A 26981-nucleotide genomic window follows, 5' to 3' on the forward strand; every position below is an offset into this window, starting at 1 on the left:
ATGGTTGATGAATAATTTGGCTTAAACATTGGATCCTTGACTTCCCCCCATATGAATTTTTATCATTTATAGAAAAATCTGATTAGGACATATTTTCATATCTCTACTAGGGACATAATTCAAATTATATAATAATATAGTTTTCCTAGCTATTACTACTCTCAAATAGTAAGGAGTTTCATTCTTTAGATAAATCAAAAAGTCTAAAAGGCCCCTTACTTCTAGACAGAATTGGGCCAAATGCCAAAAAAGATCCTGATCAGGAACTTCTCAATTTCCTATCTAAAAAGTAATTTTTATAAAAACGTACCAGACCCTAATTCAGAGTCAGGTTTTCTAAAGTTCCCTGTTTTATTCCGAAAGGCTACCAAACCTGGCTCCTTTGTCACTGAGTATCAGTATGAAATTCTCTCTGATTTGTACCTTTTCTTTCCTTTTAAGGTCTAAAGAGAAACACAACTTTAGACAACTTCTTCTAGGTGAGATTTGAGAAGCAACACACTTATCTATTAGAGACAGAACTCATGCAAGAAGAAGAAACTTATACATGTATTGACAATCCAAAACTCTTTTCAAAGGCTGAGCAAATTCCATCTCATGCACAAAAATTCCAGTTAGACTCCAAACTGGAACAGGGTCTTATCTGAACAGTGTAATTAATCACCTAAGCTTATTCCAAAGCCAATAATATATGCCCTTATCTCTGAAAATTATAAAGTATGCTAATAAATTTGCTTACTTATTGAACTATTACTAAAAAGTTAAGCCAAATAACACATTTTTAGCTGGAAAATATTTGATTCACTAAAAAGCACACTAAACCCCATTCAAATGAAAAGGTTTCAAGATCCTGTTTTCCTGAGAAACCAATAATATGCTTCCAAAAAGATACACATTTGTGGTATAGAATACAAAGGAAGTAACATCTCTCAGTGATTCTGAATCACATGGTAGCTGGGGTTTCCATTAAATCTCTCAAAAGACCAGCAGAGGGAAGGCCTTAACAAACAAGCCACCGTCCCCATCCACACAAACTATGGCTATTTGGGCTGAAGATCACTTCAAATGTAAATGACATCCCTGTTCTTACACCACAGCTAAATAGCACTGCACTGGCAGAATAAAACATCTACTCCAGAAACAAACTCCTGCTCCACTATGCAACTGTAAACAAATTAAACCAGGAAAATGAATCTGGTACGTCTTCCCCAGGTTTTTAATGTGGATGATAAATTTGCCCAGATCATCAATAATGCCAACAGCAAAGAATGGCACTGGTTAAGCTGAAAACAAATGACAGACACCTCTATATAGCTTTCCTTGACAAAATCCTAAGGGTCTGAGTCTAATAAAATATTTTGTTATCTTTTGGTGCTATTCTATTCTTATTGCCTCTATCAAAAGAAAATTTGATGCTACAAGTTTGTTTGTTGAGTATACTTTACTAGGAATAAACCTTTCTCAAATATTTTATATCTGTTATCTCAATTTAAGAAACAAAAACTATTGTTTCCATGTGAAAACATAGGTAGAACATAGGCAGAGTATTTCCTATTGCCATTAAAAATCTTATGTTCTAATATTTACTCAACTCGAAAGATAAAACCTAATTTTGTCTCTTTAGGGTCGAAAGATTACCCATGGGCTCTTTCTCTTTCTAGATGATGACCCCCCTCTCCCAGAACAGGGCCCTCCTTTGTAACTAACCTTGCAACACACACACCACTGTCTACAGCACAAGAGATGCTCAATAACCATTTATCAAATGTTTCGGGGGCAAGAAGAGGAGGGTCATCAAGGAACACGTATAATGGACAAAGACAAGGTGGGGGGAAGGATGGAATGTGGGAGGTGGGGGTGGGTAGAGCAGGGGAGAGTAATGGGGGGAAAATAGGGACAACTGTAACTGAACAATAAAAAAAATCCACACACACAAAAAAATTCATCGAACTGGTTTCAGTTTGAAAATGAGTTGTTGGGAGAGGGAACACATACATATACTTTTATATGTTATTTCTTGTTATGAACAGAGATGAGAAATAACGAGTAAAGAAGGGGTGGCTGTATGTACCTCAATCTCTTTTTCTGGCTAAGTATAACCTGACTTTTCTGAACCTCAACCACTCTCTTTCCTCTACGTTAACAATCCTGCACACCCCAAATCCGTGGCCTCATCTCCCCAGTTTCCTACTTCGCTCTTATAGCATAACATTAATGTGGATTTCCTCTCCCAAACGGGAGTAATCATAGTGTAGTTGTTCCTTATCCAGGTTATCCTGATTCAAGTCTGTTTGACACTTCTGGATGAGTCCATCCAGGACATCACCATGTGTGATGAGGGAGGAAAAGACCAGGAGAGAACAAAGTCTCAGCATTTAAAAAGTATTGAGAAGGAAGATCCTACTTAAATGGTTAAGGAAGTCCAAGTTACAGGATAGTAAATGTAAATTCTTTCTTTAGAACATGAATATTGGTAAGTAATGAAAATGAACTTTATTCTGTAACACAAAAACCCAATGTTTGGTAACACAAAAAACTAAACACGAACACTGATTATAAATACTAGAAAAAATCAGAGGGAAAGAGGAAAGTATACATTCTTTTTGCTGGGGAAGAGCAGTACTAATTAGTCATTTATGACAATACTTACCTTTTATGCCCAATTATTTTGTAACACAATACATATTAATATCATTTGGTAAATACCAAATTAATGTCATAAAATCACTGTGTAATGCTTGCTTTGTTATGTTAAAAAAATCAGCAAAAGGCCTTAAAAGCATGGTGTATTCTTTAGTACCAGATATGCCTGCTTCAAGGGATTTTACACAGATGTACAGTCACCATCCCCACTAAAATTTAAGGTGGAAAAATGAAGTTTTAAAAATCATTTTATTGAAATATAATGCACATAACCATAAATTAACAGATTTGAAGTGTAAAATTTGGTGGGCATAGCACATTCACCGAGTTATGCAACCATCACCACTATCTAATTTTAGAACATTTCCGTTTTCCCTAATGCGGCCACTAGCAGTCACTCCATATTTCCCCTTTCCATCCACTCCCTAGAACCCTAACCGATGTTCTCTGTGGATTTACTTGTCCTGGACTTTTCATACCCATTAAAACATACACCCTGGGGGTCTTTGTGACCGGCTTCCTTCACACAGCACAGTATTCTCAAGGCTTGAGCATGGTGTGTTTATCAGTAAGCCGTTCCTTTTTCCTGATGAATAAAATCCCACTGTAGGGATATATCGCTTTGTTTATCCTCTCATCAGCTGATGAGTATGTAGGTTGCTTCCACTTTTATTATGAATAATGCAGCTGTGGACAATCTTGTAAAGTTTTTGTTTGGACATATATTTTCATTTCTGTTGGATAGAAACTGGCCATATGGCAACTCTGTTATTTAACATTCTGAGGAACGGACAAATTGTTTTCCAGAGGGGATAATCTACAGCCCCAATAGCAATGCAGGAAAGTTTCCATTTCCTCATATTCTCTCCGACACCTGTTAATGCGTCTTTTTAATTTTAGCCACCCTAGCACGACAGGTGTGAAATGGTATGCTGTTGTGGTTTTGTGGATGAGTTTTAGGCTAGCCCTCTAGGTCACATCTGAAGGCAAAGGTTTGCCCTCTATGTAACATTGGATGGACCATGAGAGTCACTTGGATCCAAAGCAAATGCACCAGGAGCACCTCAGTTCAGAGTTCTTTTCAGAAAAGCACTGCCACTCACAAACTTTATTCCTTAAGCTGCTTTAACTTTTCAAATCACCACTACAGTGTAATACTGTGATAAATACGAGTAGACAGCAGGTCCTTGAATAATGCCATTTCATTATAATACTAGTAAGAAAAGAAAAACTGATTCCTGGGCTGGGCCACTGCCTGCAGTTTGCACGTGCTTCCATGTCTACGTGGGTTTTCCTCTAGGTACTCGTCTCCTCCCGCACACTGACATGAGCTGGTGTCTCTACACACTGCCCCAGCCTGAGTGAGGGTGCGCGTGTGTGGGGGTGCGCACTGCGATGGAAGGGCATCCTGTCCAGAGTGGGTGCCACTCGTGCTCCCTGAACTGCCAGGAGAGGCTCTGACCACCCTCAACCCAGGCTGGAAAATAATTATCCTGTTTTTATTAATCTTTCTTAAATGTTTGTATAGCTCACACTTATTTCAATGTTTAATATTAGAAGTATTTGGGGTCTTTATTTAGAAGTCTGGTGGTATTTCTGTGACCAGAAATATGCTGTAGGAACTTAGCTTGTTTCTATCAATCAGCCTATGGTAAAATCGGTTTTGTTACATGGTGTTCTGCTTCAAGTTACACTTTCCAAGAGCCTGTGCACAATGTCAGTAAGTGAGGGCTTACTTCACAGGGCAGAAAAGGGCTTGAAAACTGCAGAACATAAATAAGGTTACTCGAGTTTGGATTGTGTGCCAAGATGAAGAGTTAGAAATACACAGTAAGAGAATAGAGTTTATCAGCAACCTTAGCTCCCAAAAGGCCTGTTTAGGGTTTCCTCTGCTCACAAGCAAGATAACTTTCCTCAACAGACACAGAGTTTTCCAAGGTTATCGAGGTTGTGATAGCTGGGTGTAAGAAGTCTATTCCCAACAAAGCAGAGGTGATGAGTAGGTCAGACTGAACAGGTGAAAAACCTTAAAACACGCTCAACTTTAAGGAGACCTGGCCAAAGGATGTCAATTATCTTATTAAGCAAACAAGTCCCAAAGAAATGGCATCCACAGTAGTACAAGGTATCACCGAACCTAAAACTTTCATCTCTGATACAGGTTATTAAAATAAAACCATAATGTGTGCAAGTTGTAAGATGTATACCCCTCTTCACGACTGCTTTTCAAAGCATAACCTCTTCAGAGGTGAATTGTGCTGGTTAAATCAACATTCATGAAGTTTTGGGATTTGTAAGTACTTTATGATATTCTTAACTTATTTCACATCTGTAAAATAAATTAAGGTTTTCTAAATATAAACATTCCACCAAGCCTCAAAGTATAGGGTACCTATGGAGTATCTTCATGTATGTGATTTTAGTGGTTTCGCTTCTTAGAAGGGTCATTTTTAAAAAATTTTAGCCCTAAAATTATCTTCTCTCACCTTGTTCTAATTTACTGAGTTCTGTGTTTCCTCCCATTGAATATCAAAGTAGCACTGAAAACAGGAACCCAATCCACATTTGTTACAATCTGCAGTGGCTTGCCAGACATCCAGTTGGTTTTGAGGTGCCAAGCATACAGAGGATCAAATGCAGTAAATGATCTTGAGAGGGAAAAATCCAACCATTAAACAATGAAACTTCAAGTGGAAAGTGACCACTCCACACCTGAATGAAATCTGTCAGTGGTCATTCCTTCCATCACCATGGAATTTCTCAGAGAACACTTAAAGTCAGAAGTTATTTCATTTTTGAGTATTAAGGAAAACTAAAATTTTTGTTCCTTGGTAAGATACATTACTGGGTACTGAAATAGTCAACTAAAAGTAAGCAATGCTATCAAAAAGTAATTGTAACAGTGTAGACAAAGTTAACTGAATCATATAATAATAGAGTCTATTCTGTACAATTTAGAATAGACAAGTTACTGATGGTTGCTACAGGTTTAATCTGTTTTAGTTCAGCTATTTAAAGCTCAGGAAACCACTGCTTTTACAGCTAAAACAAACCTAGGTATTAAATGAGTCTTCAGTCTTTTCTAAAAATGTAAAGAAGTCAGAGGTTTCCATACTGAATCTATCTGCAGAAAGAAGGGGCAGTCTGAAAACATTCTTTCCTCTGATTACAATATCGATTCTACAAGTTAAAGAAATTTCTCAAAGCTGCTTTACAATACTAGATTTTGATAACTGGATCTGACTACCACAGATGGTTCTGAAACTACAAGGAAGCTGGACCCAGTAAGGCAACTTTTCAGTGTGCTACTTCCCCAGGATGGATCAGAACCTGCGGGAGCCTGTGCGGAGAGGAGGGAAGGGGTAAGACTGGGTCCCCAACTCAAATGTTCAGAGGAGTTTCTGTCGGCAGGCGATGCGATGAGCCAACACAGGCTGACGCAAGAGAAAGGGTGAAGTGGGAACAGCCGCTAAGTGGAGAGTGAGCGCATGTGCATGCCTTTTAAGAGATGGCAACTAGTCAGCTCTAGCCACCTGTTACTAACGTTCAGATATTTTAATTTTTCAAGATGAGCCACAGCCTGAATTACATAAAATCTCATTTTTAAAAACTGGGAATGGAAATTAAAGGGGAAAAATCTAACATCACAAGGGCCACACAAAAAAGAGCTGTGGGACAATCTGGTTTATGTCCCACATAAATAAAAGAGAGTAAGATTAGAAAAAAGAGAGTAAGATTAGTGGCATAAATAAAAGAGAGTAAGATTAGAAAAATCCCGAGTGGGTAACAAGGCACCAAGAAAGAAAAACAAAACAACAACAAAAATAAGGCACTGACTGTTACTGGGCTGCTAAAAATTTACCTCTGGGGAAAAAAATTGTTTTCTGAAGTTTAAAATTTAGGACATCTGAAAAGCTAAAACAAACAAACAAACAAACAAACAAATAAAAGGTTTCCACTGTCATATCAATTAGTATGCAGGCTTTAAAAAAAAAAAAGAACTTTAAAAAAAATCCTCACCCAAGGATATGTTCATTGGTTTCAGAGAGAGGGAAAGGGAGAGAGGGAGAGAAACACCAATGTGAGAAACATCAATCAGTTACCTCCTTTATGCGCCCTGACCAGGGATTGAACCCACAACCCTTTGGTGCATAGGACGTTGCTCCAACCAACTGAGCCACCTGGCCAGAGCAGCAGACATATTTTAAAAGATATGCAAAATAAAGAAACAGGGAGGTAGCAATGGAAAAATGTTTAGTTTCAAAGTCAACTTGAACTTACAACTAAGCCAACAGTGGTAGAAGACGGACACTAACACTTACTGAGCACTCAGGCATCTCAGAACCAACTTACAATATAAAAAGGAATCACTGGGTCATCTCTTGAGGAATGATAAGGCATGCATTTGAAGATCTCAAAATGTATTGAAATGATTACTTAAAAAAAAAAAAGATTTTATTTATTTACTTTGGAGAAGGGAGGGGAGGGAGAAAGAAAGGGAGAGAAACATCAATGTATGGCTGCTTCTCATGTGGCCCCTACTGGGACCTGGCCCACAACCCAGGCATGTGCCCTGACTGGGAATCAAACTGGCGACCCTTTGACTGGCAGGCCCACACTCAATCCGTTGAGCCACAGCAGCCAGGGCTGAAACGATTACTTTAAAACAAGGGTTAAACTGCTGAAAAAAGTCAAAATGTCTAACGAGCTTTTTCATTTTTGAAGATCAAACTGGGTCTTGATATTTGTGTATTAATAACTTGCTTCACAAAATATCTTAGGAAATTTGAGGAAAAACTAGTGGATAGTGAGGGGGAAAAATCACCACAAACGAGGGTGACTCCATAGCCCCTTTCTGAGAGATTATTTGTGTTTAATGCAGATAAGTGCACGTTCAGAATCCTGCTGTACTAGTAGTTTACCAAACTTAATAAATTATTTTTCTGAAAAATTTTAATAGTGAAAATTTGATGGGAGATGCAAACTAGGGATTACTAACAGGGTTGAATGTACTTACCTATTATCTCAGATTCATAATAATCCTGTGTGCCTTCCTGGAAGACAAGACAGGGTGGCTTTATGATTTTAGAGCATGAATTTGGAAAATGGTAGGTCCATCTGTATGGTGTAAGTTCATGTCCATCAAAGAGGAATAAAAAATGGGACCTACCTCCTCTTAGGGGTTACTTAGCTATGTTGTATCATGGTCAATTAAAGGCTCTTTAGAAATTCTAAGTGAAGGGAAGAGTGTAACTATACAAAAAATTAGTGTTGTGCATTTTTCTGTTTATATATTTATAGTATTCTGTCTCAAGATTCTACCATTTGCATTAAGAGAACAGTATAAAGAAAGATGAAAAAGCCTATATGGAAACCAAATTAAAAATATGTCTCCAAAAACAAAGTAACAAATTCATACTACACTGGTTCTAATAGTTAAGAGGTGCTTTTGATCAAGGTGGAAAAATAAGCTAATGAGCATTAGCAAGCGTTAATTATACCAGCTAAAAATTCTTTTCCCAGATCAGGGATCACAGATATGTTTTCTGTTAATGAATAAGGTAGTCCATAAATCTTCTATAGGAAACCCTAATTTTGTATTTTCATTTTCATGATAATCTAAAAAAAATGAGTATTTAAGATCATCTAGATTAACACTATAAATGTTTACAACATAACTGGGGAGTTAAAATGATAGTGATTGTTTGTACCAAGCAAAGACTAAATGACATCACGGGATCATCTGTACGTGAAAATTTTCAGTTGTCCTAATAGTACAGGCTTTCTCAACCTCAGCACTACTGACTGACGCCTGGGCCGAGCAACGTGTCTGCAAGGAGCTTTCCGTGCACCGAGAACTGTTTAACAGCACCCTTGGCCTCCACGCACTAGATGCCAGTAGCTCTCTCCCCCTGCAGCTGTGATAACCAAAAATGTCTCCAGACATCGTCAAGTATCCCCTGGGGGACAACATCTCCCCAGAGGACCACCTCAACAAGAAAAGTGGTGAGAGAATCGGGTCAAATCGAAGTGCACAGGAGAATAAACATCAAATTCAAATGAACCAGAGCTGTAACAATTTCTACATCCCTCAAGTTGAAAGAAACATCACTAAAACATTGTCTTCCATCACATTAATGTTGTCAATGTGAATTTTATTAGTTCTGTATTTAATTGTGAATCTGTTTTGCTTAGACTTTTTCCCACCTTAAAAAGCAAGTGTATAAACATTCAAATTTGAATTACATTTTTCCTGGTTTATTCTTTTATAATTAAAACTTTACTCAAGAGACTTCTCATCAGCTAAAAATATAACCTTTCTAAATGTCCTTTTGGTCCATAAAGTTTCTTCTGGCGTCTTAAACTAATCACAGAGCTTAACTGGAGAAATTTTCAAGAACCCAAAAAGTTGAGTATGTACTTAGATGTAAAATGTCTTTGTTAATTCCATAAAAAATAACCTGAAAATCTGAATTATATATACACTGAAAAGCTAGAAAAGTTACTGAATAAGTACATTCATCTATTCATTGTTGCACTCTTCTTTCTCGGCAGACGATTCTCGGAAGGGGCAAGGCAGCTGCCAATATGTCTTGTCCACACACATCACAGGCGGCAACACAAGGCCTGCGGGCCAGGTCCGGCCCTCCACCTGGTTGCTACCCAGGGGCAGTGCCGAGCTCCCGCTTAACTGTTAAGGAGCGGTTACATTCACACAGTTCCAAAATCCCATTCGGCCCTTTGAAGGCAACCTCGAGGCTTATATGGCCCCCGGTGAAAGTGAGTTGGACTCCCCTGATGTATATGATCTCTCAATTTCTCTTTTTCAAATCAGGCAGAACTGACCCTATATTAAAATAATGGACAAAAGTTGAAAAGCTGTCTTAAATAAAACTCAAGAAGTGAAAGAATCTTAAATTGGTTAGGTGTGGATGAATGCGGAAGAGATTATTATATAAAGTATACTACTACAGGCAGCTTGAAAATGACCTCTGTGGTAGTAAAAGTAAAGCTTAGTCAAAGCCTTCCTTTTTCCAACACTCTGAAATCTTTCACTGGTTGAAAAATAAAGCTAAGCGAAGGTTAAAAAAATGTTGGTTTAACAGGACCAGCTTAAGATAGCATTCCAGCAATGCCCACAGATCTTACAAGTTTAACAAATACCTTTTTTTTGGTGTATTTGTTAAGTCTGCTGAAGTCACCCAAGATCAAATGGCTCAAAATTCTTTAATGAGCCAGAACTCTGCAACGGATTTAAAGATTAATTTCCTCCTTTTAAAAATCCCTCAGTCTCTGTTGCCTTCTCTATGCCAGTAACTAGTTAGGTACAACCCCTAGACCCCCTAAATTAATGAAGGGGAAAAAAAAAGACTGTGAAGAATGTGTAATTCACTTTTCAGCAAGCTCTTCAACATTTGGCATCACAGTTTTTTTGTTAAAGTTAAGATAGCGTATCATTTTTTTTCCTTCTCAAGATTTATCTACCTTGCAAGGGTGTAACAAAGTGACTCACTGGTAGGAAAGAGCAGCTAATAAAGCATGAATTCTTCTATACAGAAGAGGGGACGGCCAGTCTGGGATAACTCAAGTTTAACATGTTCAGAAAGGGGAGAAAGAAAAACAAAGTTCCTGGTGATCCTCAGTTGAATTACCAAATCAAATACAAATTGAGAAACCACTCAAACCAAAATTTCATGCAAGATTTATGAAGCTCACAATTCTCCACTCTACAAAAAATGCTGGAAGGGCAGGCAAGGGGGGTTGGTCTATGGCAGGACTTCTGTCACTGAAAAAGAGTCAAGTAAGTCAGATAGATGACTTCATATAAAAACCTTCAGATACAAGAAACCAAAATCATCAAGTTTTTTGGATCCACTCAAAATTCAATAGTTATAACAACAAATAAGGTATCTTTTAGTTTGTTAGCAAATAACTATTCCTCACCTGCTTGTGTGCGTGATCATAGGAGTTGATATGGTTGTCAAATTCCTGATGTTTCTGATACTGCTTATCGCAGAGTTCGCAGTAAAAGTTGGCTCTGAGGTCTTCCAGTGCTTTGGCAATTGCCTTCTCTTTATCAACATAATCCTGCAAGGAACCACAAAATAAAAACAAAAAATGAACTTGGTAGAATTTTAAGTGAATGTTATAAAAAAGTAGTCTTACCTGAAGAGAGGTTAAATAAAAATACGCACCTAGACACCCTTTAGTGAAACTAGAAGGTACCAAAGACAGTGAAATCATAAAACTACCCAGAAAAAAAAAATCACCCAGAATCAGACCGAGAGCAGACTGAAAGGCAACAACAGAAGGTGAAAGATAGTGTGCTTCGGTGTGCTTAAACATACATTTTCATTTGTATACCAAATAAAAGTATTTTTCACAAACGATGAAACGAAGGCACTTCCATACAAAAAAACTTTACCACCAATAGTTCTAGATTTTTTCTCCCCTTCTTTCTCCCTCCCTCCTCCTCTCTAAAAATAAAATCTTAACAAGACAAAAAAAAAGTCCAACTACTTGCTGATGGCAAGCGATCCCCCTAAAACACGAGGGCTCAGAAAGTTCAACGTTAAAAAGATAAAGACAGAAAAAGACATGCCAGGCAAATATCCAGAGAAAGCTGGACTAACATTATATTCAACTTTTAGACATTATTGAGGCTAGTTACGGAGTTATTTGAGATTACTCTCTGAATAAGCTGCACTGCTAATTTCAAACCGCCAACACAGATATACGTTGGTTATTCACCGGTTTTAATGAGGTTCTGGCACAAAACTGTAGGACTGAACCAAGAGATGGTCCAAAATGCCTCAGCAGTCCCACTTAAAAACTAGACCTCAAAATACATCTTAAAACAAGTTCAGTATATTCATCTGAAGCAAGTAGAACAGAAGAATGAGAAGGGGAAAGAAACGATAAATGATTTGCATACTGCTAGTCCTTTACTGCAGCGTAGCTGCACTGTTCTCACAATGAGCAGCTCTGTTTAGTTAAAATACCTAAAGAGAAGTCTCATATCAGAGGCTTCTAAAATTGGCCTTTCTTCCCCTCAGTATTATAACTTTTGGGACACTTTCAAAGCAGCTTTAGCATCTACCATCTCTCTTACCATTTTCTGTATGAGCTACTTTGTCAGCAACAAATGGTTGCTATATATTGTAGAATGCCAGTAAAGGACTATTTCAGATGAATTTATTAAAACTAAAAAGCGAATATATAGCACATTATGGTTTTTGCTATATTCAATCACTATGATAATTTCCTCTAACTATCCTGGGCAGTTTCATGTTGTCTGGCTGTTAAGCAACTTGTTGGTGTTCTTCCTCATCAGTGCTGGTTTTCCCCCAAGACAGAAATCCAAAAGCTTACTTTCCCAACCTCCCTTACAACTAGGATGCAGGCATGTGATCTATCCTCTTCCAGTCCGAGGCATCTACATGAGACTCTGATTCCAAAGTGAGCAGTATGAAGCAGCAGGTACCAAGCAGAATCGATCTTCTAGCAATGGTGACTGCAGAAGCGTACCTTAATTCGATCTTGGTTTTTACTTAATTCTGCAAGATAATTTTTCTGATAGTACTTCTACAGATTTAGAAGATTTACTCTCCCCCCCAAAAAAAATCAAAACACACACACAACCTAATTAAATTTTGATTATAAGAGATTCCTTAGCCTGGCCAGGTAGCTCAGTCAGTTGGAGCATTATCCCGTGCACCAAAAGGTTGTGGGTTCAATCCCCAATTAAGGCATATACGGGAGGCAACTGATCAATGTTTTTCACACTGATGTCTCTTTCTCTCTCCTCCTCTCCATTCTCCCCTCTCTAGTCTCAATAAACATACCCTCAGGTAAGGACTGAGGATTAAAAAAAGAGAGATTCCTCACTGCATCTCAGTCCTTTCAATGGAAATCACATTTCTTCTTCCTAAAGTACTTTTCTAAAAAATTTTAAAAAGTTTGTCTCTTATTGTTTATGTTATTACAGTTGTCCCAGTTTTTCTCCCTTTGTCCCCTCCTCCATAATCCCTCAGGCGATCCCCACAATGTTGTCCATGCCCACGGGTCATGCATGCATGTTCTTGGGCTGCTCTGTTCCCTATGCTGTCCTTTCCATGCCCACGACTATTCTGTAACCACCAACGTGTACTTCTTCATCCCTTCCACTTTCTCACTCATCCCCCGCATCGGGCAGCTGCCAGAACATTCTTTGTATCTCTCATTATGTTTCTGTTCTCCTTGTTTATTTTGTTTTGTAGACTCAATAGTTGATAGATATATATTTATTATCATTTTATTGTTCATAGTTTTGCTCTTTTTCTTAAATAAGTCCCTTTAACATTTCAAATATTACTGGTTTGGTGGTGAGTGACTTGAGCTTTTTCTTGTCTGGGAAGCTTTTTATCTGTCCTTCAATTCTAAACGATAGCTTTGCTGGGTAGAGTAATCATGTTGTAGGTCCTTGCTTTTCATCATTTTGAATATTTCTTGCCAGTCTCCTTTAGCCTGCAAAGTTTCTTTTGAGAAATCAGCTGACAGTCTTATTTATGAGAACTCCTCTGTAGGTAACTAATTTCTTTTCTCTTGCTGCTTTTAAGATTCTCTCATTGTATTTGACCCTTGGCACTTTGATCATGATGTGTCTTGGAGTGGGCCTCTTTGGGTTCATCTTGGTCAGGAGACTGCAGTTCCCGCACTTGTATGTCTATTTCCCTCACCAGGTTAGGGAAGTTTTCTGTCCCGCCCCCCCCCCCCCCCAATAGGTTTCCAATTTCTTGCTCTTTCTCTTCTCCTTCTGGCACCCTCGTGAAGTAATTGTTGGTACGCTTAAAGTTGTCCCAGAGGCACCTTACACTATCCTCATTTTTCTGGATTCTTTTTTCTTATTGCTGTTCTGATTGGCTGTTTTTTGCTTCCTTATGTTCTAAATTGCTGTTTTGAATCTCGGCTTTATCCACTCTACTGTTGGTACCGTGTAAATTGTTCTTTATTTCAATTACCCTTCGATCCTGACTGGATCTCTTTTATGCTGTTGAAGTCCTCACTGAGTTTCTTGAGCATCCTTGTAACCAGTGTTTTGAACTCTGCATCTAGCAGATTGCTTGTCTCCATTTCGTTTAGTTCTTTTTCTGGAGTTTTGTTCTGTTCTTTCATTTGGGCCACATTTCTTTGTCTCCTCATTTTGACAACCTCCCTGAGTTTGTTTCTATATATTAAGTACAGCTGCTATGTCCCTCAGGCTTGACAGGATGGCCTAATGTAGAGCAAGTGTCCTATAGGGTCTAGTGGCACAGCCTTCTCTATTACCCAAACTGGGTACTCGAGAAGCACCCACCATGTGGGCTATGTACCCCCTCTTGTTGTAGCTGAACTTTGATTGCTGTTTGGTATACCCAAGGTCAGCAACCACCTGTGTTCTGTCCAGGACCATACAGCGTAAACTACAAAGTGATCTGCAAATGGCTGCTACTTGTGCTGGGTCCAGGGCACCTTAGTGAGTGGTAGAGGGCTTGCTGAAGCCAGGCGCTGCTTGTTTGAGAATTTAGGAAAACCTGAAGCATGGGTCAGGACAAGCCATTTGTATGGAAAAGCCACCGAAACAGCTTGGGCAGGCCTGAAAATTGGGCGGGGAAGGGCCTCAGGGAATCACTAGAGTGGGGCAACCAATGTGAGCCAGGCTGATGGGAGTGTGATGCCCACCTGCACGCTCTGTGTGGCGAGGGCACAAAAAGGAACAATGGCCTCTGCCAGCCCTTCTGTCTGGAGAAGGCGCCCCCCCCACCCTGATACAGGACAATTCAGCTCCTTTCCATCGGTCTCTGATGCCTTTCAATCTGCCGCCCTGGCGCTGGAGCTCAGAGGGAGTGAGTCCGAGTAAGTCTGTGCACAGGCCCTTAAAGGGGCTGCTGGGACTCCAGCAGTTTCTGCTGTCCACAGCTTCAATCCCTGCTGATTTTTACAGCCAAAAGTTGTGGAGATTTAACTGCCTGGCACTGGAACTCTGGGCTGGGAGCCCTTGCTCCTGATAAACCCCTGCTGATTTCTATCTGCCTCATGGGTGTGGGACCAGCCCACTCTATGTCTCCTTCCCTCCTACCAGTCTCGATGTGGGTCATTCTTTAATCCCACGGTTGTAGGACTTCCATTAAGCTCAAGTTCTCATGGTTCTGAATGACTGTTCTATAGTTTAGTTGTAGTTTAGTTGATGTGGTTGTGTGAGGAGGGGGAACTGTGTTTACCAAACCACCACCATCTTGGCCACAAGTCTCATAGAAATTCCTTTTGGGAGTCTTTTAGAGGCAAGCAAATGTTTTTATGTAAAAATTTACCCATTTTTATCTTTACTCTTAAGATACTTTTGCTGAATGTACAATTCTAGGTTGATGGTTGTTTGCTCTGAGCACATTCAAGATTCCATTTGAGCCCACTAAAAGTCTTTTTACTTTGACAGTTTATAGTTTTACCGGAATGTATCTATGTGTAGATTTTTTTTTTTTTAAATCTTGCTTGAGATTCATTAGGCTCCCTGAATCTGTGAGTTGCACCTTCCATCCATTCTGGAATCTTCCCTTTGAACACTGCCTCTGCCCTATTCTTTTTCTCTCTTTCTGGAACTCTGCTTATTCTTCATTATCTATCTCTTCACCATTCTCACATATTTTCCATTTCTTTCTTGCTCCCCGCCTCCACTTTTTGCAGCATTGTGGATATTTCTTCAGTTGCATTATAATTTAATATCCTGCCTTGTATAACCTGCTATTAAAGCCTCTCATTGAGGTTTTATATGGCCTCTTGCCCTTTACTCATAATCCTTTTTATTTCTTTAAATACATTAAATTTGCTTCTAATATTGTATTTTTCCTTTCTCCCTGGGCAATTTAATCCATTCCTGCAACTTTAAAATCATCAGTACGCAGACACTTCCCCAACTCGTATCTCTTGCTGATACCAATTCCCCACTTATAGTCCAGATTTGAAGATTCGGGTGGTTATTTTTATTGGACATGACAAGTTTCCATATTACCACATTATCTTACTCACCACAGCCCGTAACAGGCTCTGACAGCCAGTAAGGCCAAGTCTTTCTCTCTCACGCTCTGAGACTGCGTTGACTATGCCTGGCCCTTTATACTTCCAAATAAATTTTGAAATAAGCTTGTCAAATTCCATACAAAATCCTGTTGAGATTCTGACTTGACTTCATTAAACATATAGAAAATTTGGGGGGAAACAGATTTCTTCATAATATTAAGTCTTCTAATTCATGAACAAATTATTAAAAAATCTCACTTTTTATTCATTATTCTTTAATATCTCTCTGTGTTTCTGAAGTCTTACACATCATGTAATCTTCATTTTGTCACTTGTTGCTCTACAGACACATAAATTTAAATTTATTATTTTGCACCTAGCATCCTGCTAAACTGTTGTTTATCTGTATATTGTTTTAGATATCTTTTTATATAATCATACTTACAAACAAAAACAGTTTTGTCTCTTCCTTTCACCTCTTATATAATCTTTGTTTCTGTCTGTCCACCTTACTGTGCTTAGGACCTCCAGCACATTTGACAGAAACAGTGACAGCAGGCATCCTTGTTATGTCTCTTCATCTCAAAACTAGAGCTTTCAACTTAGAAAAAACAATTTTTTAGCAGATTTTATTTACTTTAGTTTTTAGAGAGGGGAGAGGAGAGGAAAACAGAGGTAGAGAAACATCAATGTGTGGTTGCCTCTCGCACGCCCCAAACTAGGGACCTGGCCAGCAACCCAGGCATGTGCCCTAGACAGGGAATTGAACTGGTGACCTTTTGATTCACAGGCCAGCACTCAATCACTGAGCCACACCAGCCGGGGCTCAACTTTTTAATATTAAGTATGATGTCTTCTACATGGTTTTTGAAGGCATTTCAATCTGGTTAAGGAAAGTCCTTTCTTTATCAGGTTGGATAAGACTATTCAGCATGAATGAATGCTGAGTTTTATATAATGCTTTTACTTTTTTCATCTATTGAGATAATCATATTTTCCCCCTTTAACCTCTCACTCTTTTAAAAAAATAAGATTTTATTTATTTATTTTTAGGGAGAGGGGAAGGGAGAGAGAAAGAGGAAGAGAAACATCTATGTGTGGTTGCTTCTTGAGTACACCCTACCGGGGACCTGGTCTGCAACCCAGGCATGTGCCCTGACTAGGAATTGAACCAGTGACCCCTTGGTTTACAGGCTGGAACTCAACCCACTAAACCACACCAGCCAGGGCTAAAGTGGGTATTATTATGTCTGTAGTTTTTACAGAGGCAATAAATAAGAAAGTTCAGAAGCTCGAGAACTACTACTAATCACAACCAAATGTTAAACAAATGCTGTTAACAGAGATCCTTTTCATCGAAAATATCTGTGTGAACACCCCATGCACAAAGAAAGGCTTCATTTCAGTACCTTGTACTTCTGTCTCAATTCCTCCGTGTCTTCTTTTTCCACTTCTAGGACACGGCGCCGTTCGGTAGCATCTTCAGCATAATCGAGCTTAACAAAAATAGATATAATTAATCTTAATTCCTAAAGTACCCCCAATTAGCTATTTAAAAAGTCACTTGCAGAACTAGTCCTTTATGAAAATAAAACACTGTATCTGCTCAGCAACCTCTTGCTTTATTGTCAACCCACAGAGAAAATGGCACGCAGAAAAGTTCATTAATCCTTTCACACTGGTGGTTCCCAACAGGCACATTTTCTGATGATGACAGACTTGAATTCAATGTTCAATGCCAAAGAATTAGGAGTAAATGGAGAAAACACTTCAGGCAATGAAAAGAAGATAACACTGATGACAGCTGTGCACATCTCCATAGGCATAAAGCTTCTACCACAACAAATGTTTTAAGAGTTAGGCAACACTGCCTACTGCAACAAATAGGGTCTGGGTTTAAGCCTTATCTTGCCTCATGGCATAACCTTGGGCAAACCACTCAATTTCTTTACACCTTGGTTAAAACAGTTATTACTTGCCATCTACCTGCCTCAAAGGCAGCACTAAATAAAAATGTAAAATATATTTTTAAATTTCCAAAGAAGATATTAAAACTACATTCTATCTAATCAATGTATTCTTGCACTGGCATCTGAGTTTGAGTTAGTATCTGTTTTAAATACCCCATAAAACAAGTGAGCTGATGAAATCAATTTACCTCCATTTCCATGCGACCCATGCCCATGACGTCATACTTGACAACAATCGGAATGGGATCCGTTCTCCCTGTAACAGGAACACACAATCAGGGTAAGATGCAAACCTACGCTGCCGGCTCACTTTACACATTAGGTTTGGGTGGTTAGAGATCTTGCCTTGGAGTGCAGAGACCAGAAAGCTACAGTGAACCAAACACAAGCCATTCTCACAGCTTACAGCCAAGCCTACCTCTCCCAGTTTAAGCCCAACTATCCACCTTGACTGTCTTTCCAGAGAGGATAATTCCAGGTTACATGGTAAAATTAAATAAGTAATGCAAAGCATTTCTAAGCTACGGCACCAGAAGGTTTAAAATAACTTTTCATCAAGAAATTACTTCACTTACTGTCCACTGACATCCTCCCATACACACTTTTAAAATGGGGAATAAAGATCTCATCTGACATACTTAAATCTGAAAAGCATAGTTTCAAACATGATACAAGAAAACTCTGTAACTACAACTCAGTATGTTCAATATTATTTTGTTTTCAAAAGATGCTTTACAGTTAAGCAGGGCTATGAAAAACTTAAATAAAAAGCAACGGTTAGTTGCCCTTAGAAACCGAGAATGGTGTTTCTTTTGAACTGGTGCTCTGAGGTCCCATTTCCCAGAGTGGATCTAACACTGACTGCAGTCATCGGTAAGCTGTGAAAAGGACTAGTTGCGAAGAAAATTGACTTTAAACTAATCAATCTATGCTGGAGATTTTTAAAAATGTATATTTAATCCACTCATAACCAGCCAAACAAAGCAAAATGGGGCAGACAAGCACTTTACTACCACAGCTGTTTTACATCACAACTTGCGCTGTTTATTGTGATGTAAGCCCACTGGTAAGAGGACTTACCTTATCCGATGTACACCTTTAGTGAAAAAACACAATGTTTACTTCCCTCATCACTTCACTCAGGCTGGTGTAAACAATTGTTTTTTGTTTGTTTTGTTTTTGTTTTTGTTATACACACATATATATTATACCTTTGGGCTAAAAGTTGAGCTTTGTCAGGATAAATCTGAGGTATCACCAAAACCAAATTAAAAACAGTAAGAACAAATGCCATGATCATGACTAGGTTTGGTCCTGGAGAAAAAAGAAGAAACTTTTCAACGTGACCAGCAACCACTCGTATGTAGTTGCTCTATATTTGTGGGATTACTTTTCATCTTTAAAAAATAATGAAAAACTAATCCAGAAGTTTACTTATCACCAATATCCCATTACTTTATAAGCAATAAGATATAATTAGGAATAATTACTATAGTGAAAAAAACTTTAAGTAAATGAAGAACATCTCATGCCAGAAAAAAAAAATACAGCCTTCTTTCAGGTACTATGGAAGACTGCCAGTTAAACAAAATGGAAACGCACCCCTACCTTATGCCCAATGGTATAATAAATAAGCAGTGACTGCAATCTTTAGCAAAAGGACCAAATTAAGACAGGTTATAAAAATGACTTCCTAGGTGCAGTATCACTTTCATAACGTCTCAATCAGGGATTTACTGGTAAAAACAAATGGTCCAATGAAAGAATTGAAAAATAATGACAAAGGAATTCACTTTTTTTGTTGTTTTGGTATCTTTTTTTTAGTCTATCAGAATTTGTTATGCAAAAATTAAGGAAGTTTTGGTACAAATTCATTACCTCTGTAAACCCCTGTTTACAAACTCTGCATTAGTACTTTTGCCTTCTAAGGCAGTCAAAGTTTGTTTTAATTTATTTAAAAATTGCAGTAGCAAGTGCTAGTGCCCATTACATTGTGGGGAAATCAAGTTTTTGACAGTATTAGAATTTAATGTTTTAACTGATTTTTTTTGTAGTTCTAACACAAACAGATACATCCCTCCTTAACATTACCCTTTAATGAACGAGGATCAGACAAGTTGCATAAGGAAAGGAAAGGAAAATGAAAAAAGACCAAGCAGAAGGATGAAGGCTACAACAGAGAAAGTAAGCCTAACATATTGGTGCACTGATGACAAAAGGAGTAATTCAGTCTGAAAATAAAAAATTACCACTGCTAAGTTTACCATCACCACAACAAGTCCAGGGTCATAATGCTGTAAAAAAGAAACACCATCTGTTAGGCAGAAACCATCAGGGCAGGGAACAGGCCTTCTAGCAGGCAGACAGGATTGGGTAAAGTAACAATTGGACTTTGTCCCTCCCCCAATTTCAGCTGGGGACAGAGGAAGGGCACTTGGTGCTACAGCAGTTATTTTCATACGAGTTGGACCAGGGTGTGAGGTTTTTGCACTGCTACTTGAGAATATAAACAATGCCCTCTTTAATAATGCAGGGGATGGGAGAAGGCATTAGTTCAAAGTGAGAGAACTAGCCCTAGCTTCCTATCAGTATTCGGGGCCCAAGGTGGGACTTTTCCTTAAAGAAATAACATCAAAGACAGATCGACTGGACAGTGATCAAATCATTTGCTTCATTGAAAGAACTCTAAGAGGATTTGAGGGGCAGGAGGGGAGTCATCAAGACCTTCCTAAAATATATATATAATAAGTAAAAGGTCTAGAAAATAACCACAGATCTTCAGTGCCTGGAAAACTATGTGCATTTCAGTTCTGTCCCGAATGAATACAACTCTTGAATTAGCTTTCCTTAGAACCTTGTTGTCTTTTGATGAAGCCTTTCTTTCAAGGCCTGCATGTAACAAAGCCAAGCTTTGAACCAGACCAGGAACTCCAGAGAAAGCGGCATCAAAAGGCCTGTCACAATTAAGTTACTCCATTCATAGGTAACCGACAAAAAATGAACAGTTTGGCTTTAAAATCAATCTGCAAGTACCATCACAAAAAATATTCCCACCCTGGCTGGTGTGGCTCAGTGGACTGAGTGACAGCCTGTGAACCAAGAGGTCTCTGGTTCGATTTCCAGTCAGCGCTCACACTCGGGATACAGACCAGGTCTCCAGATGGGGGTGTGCAGGAGGCAACCAATGGATGTATCCCTCCCACAATGATGTTTCCTTTTCTCCCTCCCTCCCCACCTCTCTCTAAAAATAAATAAATACAATCTTTAAAAAATGTATTTTAAAAATCCCTTTCATTTATTCATTTGTGATCAATGATAAATCCTATCACAAAAAATACCACTCTGAAACATCTGAATAACAACTTGGAGTGATGAATTTCCAAAAGATAGGTAGTAACAGAATGTTTGCTAATAGGATACTTTCTAGAAAACTTAACTTTTTAAAATAAATTGAACTCTATGCAGGTTCCCTATTTCTCAGTTTCTTTTAGGGAGCAAGTATTTCTGAAAATTAATTAAGAACTTTTTGTTTATTTCACTCCAAAGAAGGCAACTTCAACCAAAATACTACTTTCCTTAAAAAAAAAAAAAAAAAAAGGTCCTCCTCAGCCAAAGAATGACTGTATTTTGCCATGCATAACGCGCTTCCGTGTATAATATGCACCCACGGTTCAGTGTGCATTCATTATACACGGGATCATCGCACCCATTATTATACCTGTGTATAACGCGCACCCTTATTTCTCCCTAAACAATTTGGGCAAAAAAGTGCCCATTATACACGGCAAAATACAGCAGGTACTCTGACTACGATTGGACCAACTAAAGAAGGGAAAGGCAAAAAGGAAACATCAAATTTGGAATTCACCAATTGTGAATTCAGGTGATGAGGGAAAAAAACTGGTATTCATATTGTAAAATCAAAACTTTAGACACATACCAAATTATACTGTACACTGAAACTAATATGTTGTATGTTAATTATACTTCAATAAAAAAATTTGAAGAGAAACTTTTTTATATATTATTTTATTATTTATTTCAATTTTTATTGCTTGTTTTTTTATTAAACTTTCCCTAGTTTTTTTTAAAAGATTTTATTTATTTATTTTTAGAGAGGGAAGGGAGGGAGACAGAGAGAGAGAGAAACATCAATGTGAGGTTGCTGGGGGTCATGGCCTGCAATCCAGGCATGTACCCTGACTGGGAATCGAACCTGAGACACTTTGGTTCGCAGCCTGCACTCAATCCACTGAGCCACACCAGCCAGGTTGAAGAGAAACTTTAAGTGATGTTTCACTGACAACAAGAATTGTACTTTCTGTATTTTAAGAGGCAGTTTTACTTCTACAATGACAAAAATGCTAGAATGTTCAAATATGCATCTCTTGTAAAAATGTGAAGGTATTACAATTTCATAACTGGAGAATAAGGCCAAATACAAAAATCGATTGATTGCCTACAGTCACCCTGTTTCTGAGAACAATTCCCTCATGAATCAGTTTCAATTTTAAATCAGTTCAGGAAATACCAATCTACAAAACTGGCCTAAAGAACTAGATGGTAGAGAAATACCTTTTTTTGAGAAATACTAGGTTTAGAGACAAAAATCCAGGAATAGAACAATTGGGATAAACATATTAAAGTACCACCAAAATCTGGTAATCACCTGACTTCAGAAACGGAAGGCACATGACTTTTCATAGAAATAAATTAGAAACGAACAAGCTTCCAAAGTGATCAACAGATGTAAGAACATTAGTTTACCTCCACTGCCTTTCCCCTTCCTGAGATTCATTCAACAATAAATGTTTACTGAGTTGCTACTACCTATCAGGCACTGTTGGAAGGCAGTGGGCATGTGGCAATGATCAAAACGAAGCCCTACATTCCAGGAATTATCTATAATTAGAAAAAATAATCTTACCACTTTCTGGCATGAGTGGGGGGAAAAACAGAACATTTGTGGAGTCAAAGCTTAAAAATGTCTGAAGTTACCCTTTAAAGATATCTAACATTGTTTTCAAAGGCTAACCTTATGAAGCAAAAGGAAATATAAAAACCATCAAAAAGTAAAAAAATTTACTTCCAAAAGGCCGTTAAACTGATAAAGATCAAGAACCTGAAAAAACATCTTTAAATCTATTGCTTACTTTAAGCAACTTAAATACACATGTGAAAATCATGAATAATATAAAATTACTATTTTTATATTTTGCATGACTATTTTCTGATTTACACAGCTATCCAAAATAGGTTTCTATAGTAAGCTATATGTTAGTGCACTTAAATATAATTTCATTTATTAAAATGATGATTACAGCACCTGGCTGGCATAGCTCAGTGGATTGAGCATGGGTTGCGAACCAAAGTGTCGCAGGTTCGATTCCCAGTCAGAGCACATGCCTGAGTTGCAGGCCACGGCCCCCAGCAACCGCACACTGATGTCTCTCTCTCTCCCTCCCTTCCCTCTCTAAAAAATAAATAAATAAAATCTTAAAAAAAAAAAAAGATGATTACAGCCCTGCCCAGTTAGTTGTGGCTCAGTTAGCTGGAGTGCTATCCTGTAACTGAAAGGTTGAGGGTTTGATTTCCGCTCAGGGCACAAGCCTGGGTGGCAGGTTTGACCCCCCATCTGGGCACACGCAGGAGGCAGTGATCGATGTTCCTCTCTCACACCCTTTTCTCTGTGTCTAAAATGAAAAAAATGTCCTTGGGTGAGGATTAAAAAATATTTTTTAAATGATGATTACATACCATTTTGAGAAACAGTTACTTAGTAAAAAATGGTACATCTATTTCCAAATCAAAGCTTCACTTTTGCAAACCTCTCCTGAAACGGTTAGTCTTCATAGCATACAAACAATAATTACTTTTAGCATCACTAAGGTATTTTTTCTTAGTAACTGCAACATAACATATGCTACCTTTCAGTAAACCCTAAATGGAAATATCAAGCACATTAATTATTCCCTATAGTTTCCCTATATTCCCTATAGTTTCTAGTTAAGGGGAAAACAAAAAAAGACTTACAATTCAAAACAGAATTCACATTCTCCAGGACTGCAGAAACTAACTATATTCTTGCCATAGCCTGTTCAGCCCCCTTATACAACAACTAGATTAATCTGATTTCCAAATACTGACATTTTGTAATGGCACAATGTAACTGTGGACTAGAGGAATCTCCATCCTTCCATCTTTCCAAAGCATCAGAGCTGGCTTCCCAGAATAAGGAAATTCAATAGGAAATTGTATTTTTACTCCAGTAAGATTGTTTTGGCTAAAAATTGTATCAATTCACTGTAGCCTGTCATTATGCTAAGATAAATTTATTTTTTAAATGGAAAAACCAACTTAATAAGTACAATTTCAGGGTAAGTAATCCAAACCATGAGATTTAGGGGAAAAGAAAAACAATGTTATGTCTGGTGTTTAATGTTTTTCTTCCTCTTTCTTCCTCCCTTTTTCTCTCTCTAAAAATAAATAAATAAAATATCTGGGGGAGTTATATATATATATATATATACAGTAGCTAGTTCTGTGGTATAATAAGACAATCCAATGCTTCCTTAGAGTTGTTTTCTGTTACTATCTGTTAAGTTTCCCATCACAACACTGAGAATTTTTTATATTCTATGATCTCTCTGTAACTCAAAAAAGACTCCACAGCTTCAGTTAACTGTTCCTCCTCTACTTTCCACAATAACCCTTTCCTCAACTCATTTTTAAGTATTTTCTTTCTATATACTCGTATTTCTAGGGGGTCCCTAAAAAAGCTGGGATATAAAATCTTAGTTCTGTAGTAAGAGATAATCTCTAAACACCTGTGTGACTTTGGACAATCAGCGCCCATCTTAGCAGCCTCCCCTTAAAAATGGAGGTACTATCCTTATTTTCAGAACTGTCATGCAGATCAAAAGAGGTAACACACAGAAGGTGCTTTGTAAACCATAAATTATTATATAGGAAGTTGTTAAACTCTAACCCAATCATCTCCTTAAGACTTCAAAAAATTAAAAATTAACTTGTTTTCCTTTCATTTCCAGATTTGGCATTTTTGAAAATAAATACCTTAAAATGAAAGATACTCTAAAACAGAAGCTATGATAATTTCTAATTTTTTAATTATATTCTTTTTTTAAAGATTTTATTTATTTATTTTTAGAGAGGGAAGGGAGGGAGAAACAGAGACAGACAGACAGACAGATCAATGTGCGGTTGCTGGGGGCCATAGACTGCAACCCAGGCATGTGCCCTGACTGGGAATCGAACCTGCGGTGCTTTGATTTGCAGCCCGCGCTCAATCCACTGAGCTACGCCAGTCAGGGCTATTTCTAATGTTTTATGTAAAATTTGGTGATAATGAAACAACCCTATGGATAGATGAAGGGAATTATTATCTAAGATCAACAACCAAGTACTATCCAAAAATCCTTCCCATATATCATTCCATTAACAAAATGAAAATTACTGAGTCTGAAAGGCAATGTTACATAAATATTAAATACAAACCAGGAGAATGAACTTAAAAAGGCATTAATTTTATTAAGAACTTCTCCAAATTAAATATACAGTACAAATCATCTAAGAAAATAAGCCTAAGCAAAGCAAAACAAATTAAAACATTATCAAAATGCTTACTATTTTACTATTATCACCACCTGGAGAAGGACTATAGCACCTATGTATGTAAATAGGAAGTATTAAGTGTGGTATGTCAAATTTATACTAGATGAAGTCCATGTGGAATGTCACAGTAAATTCAGAAAGTCAAATAGAGTGAAATCTTGAAAATCCTCTTATTTCCTTTCAAGTCTCTGCTAAGAGCCCAGAGATCTTAGGTCATCCCTAGAAATTTTCTTTTTCACTTCTTATAGTCCATGATTCCAAACAGCTTTCAAAGCACCTACCTCTTCTCAGTTATATTTTATCAAATATTAGTTAATTAGTGAACTTTTTTCTTTTAAAAAAGGTTTTATTTATTTATTTATTTTTAGAGAGAGTGGAAGAAAAGGAGAAAGAAAGGGAAACATCAATTTGTGGTTGCCTCTTGCACACCCCCCACCAGGGACCCGGCCCACAACCTGGACATGTACCCCGACTGAGAATTGAACTGGCAACCCTTTGGTTTGCAGCCCGTGCTCAATCCGCTGAGCTACACCAGTCAGGGCTTAACTAGTGATTTTTATATATTTAATTATTTCCATCTGATTAGACTATTCTACTTATAAAGAGATCACTAACACCATACACCCTATGTTGCTCATTTTTAAAGTTTCTTGAACACTCTACTTTCTTGCCTACGAAACAGTTTCTATATAAACCAGCTTCATTTTAATCATCCAAATTAACCTATAACAAGGCAGGAAAAATGTAAATCAAGCTAAGGATAAGGCTATAAAAAAATAACAAATAGTATTAGACTAATTCAGATAAAAAATCACTAACACATTTTGGATGAGCAAAAGAACCAACTATCAACCCTACTTGCTATAATAAAGATAATTTTCTGAAAAGTCTATTTTATTCATATGGTTAAAGCAAATTATGTGGGAAGCTTGCTTAAAATGTTAATTTCCTGAACCCCACTCTAGACCTGCTGAGTTGTGCTGGCTGGGAATCCACATTTTTAACAAGCACCCAGGGTGATTCTGCTGCTTCACCAATGGAAACAGCATTGGAGCAGAGGTCTCAAGACTTGTGTTATAAACACAGCTCCTATCCTCAGAGGTTTTGATCATGAATAAACACGTAAGTTTCTCAATTTATTAAGTGGCATCATTTCCCACTCCATATGTTGGAGAGGAAAGCGAGGTAGGATGTAGATATAAAACTTACATATATGTATCACCATGTTTAATTCCCCAAACACACCCCAGATCTTTTAAAAATGTGGGTATACCTAAGGGTATAGCAAGGTCACACTGCTTACTAGCAGCAGAGCTCAAATTTAAACCCAGATCAAATTTCTAATGAGGTCATAAAGTGGTAACCTGTGGGTCAAATACAGGTTTTCTTTTGTTTATCCCTGAATACCTTAAACTTTGAGCCAATATTTATCAATTGGAAAGTTTCACAAAAAAAAATCAGATTTCTGGTTTTGAGAAGCTCTGACGAGATGAAAGACAATACGCGTATTCCTACAGGGCAACAATGAGCAGGAGCTGGCTCACACTCCTTCCCACTGTCTCATACTCCGTGGGCTTCAACTGTGTGTTACCACCTGGCCCCAACAGGTGTCTGATTTGCAACTCCAATTCCAAAGTCTATTTCTTCGCTCCTTCCTTCTGAGCTCCCACTGGATTTTCTCTGTAACTCTCATTTGGTAGCCAG

General features: G+C 37.9%; 1 protein-coding gene across 14 annotated transcripts in view; it reads right to left on the reverse strand.

The window, feature by feature from the left end:
* Positions 1-26981, reverse strand: part of GPATCH8 (G-patch domain containing 8) — a 75820-nt gene that overhangs the window by 12014 nt on the left and 36825 nt on the right. For 5 of the 14 annotated variants that reach the window (XM_036034011.1, XM_036034009.1, XM_036034007.1 and 2 more), the window contains 4 exons: positions 17834-19939; positions 17085-17171; positions 10588-10731; positions 7661-7697 (listed from right to left, as the gene is read on the reverse strand). In XM_036034011.1, coding sequence (XP_035889904.1) covers positions 7661-7697; positions 10588-10731; positions 17085-17171; positions 17834-17860 — 295 coding nt within the window. In that variant the 5' untranslated portion in view covers positions 17861-19939. Of the gene's footprint in view, positions 1-7660; positions 7698-10587; positions 10732-17084; positions 17172-17833; positions 19940-26981 lie in introns of those variants that run through there. The other 9 variants (XM_036034008.1, XM_036034006.1, XM_036034004.1 and 6 more) reach the window with 4 other exon arrangements.

Source organism: Phyllostomus discolor, chromosome 8 (genome assembly GCF_004126475.2).
Source record: "Phyllostomus discolor isolate MPI-MPIP mPhyDis1 chromosome 8, mPhyDis1.pri.v3, whole genome shotgun sequence".
In the NCBI taxonomy this organism is placed as follows: Eukaryota; Metazoa; Chordata; class Mammalia; order Chiroptera; family Phyllostomidae; genus Phyllostomus; species Phyllostomus discolor.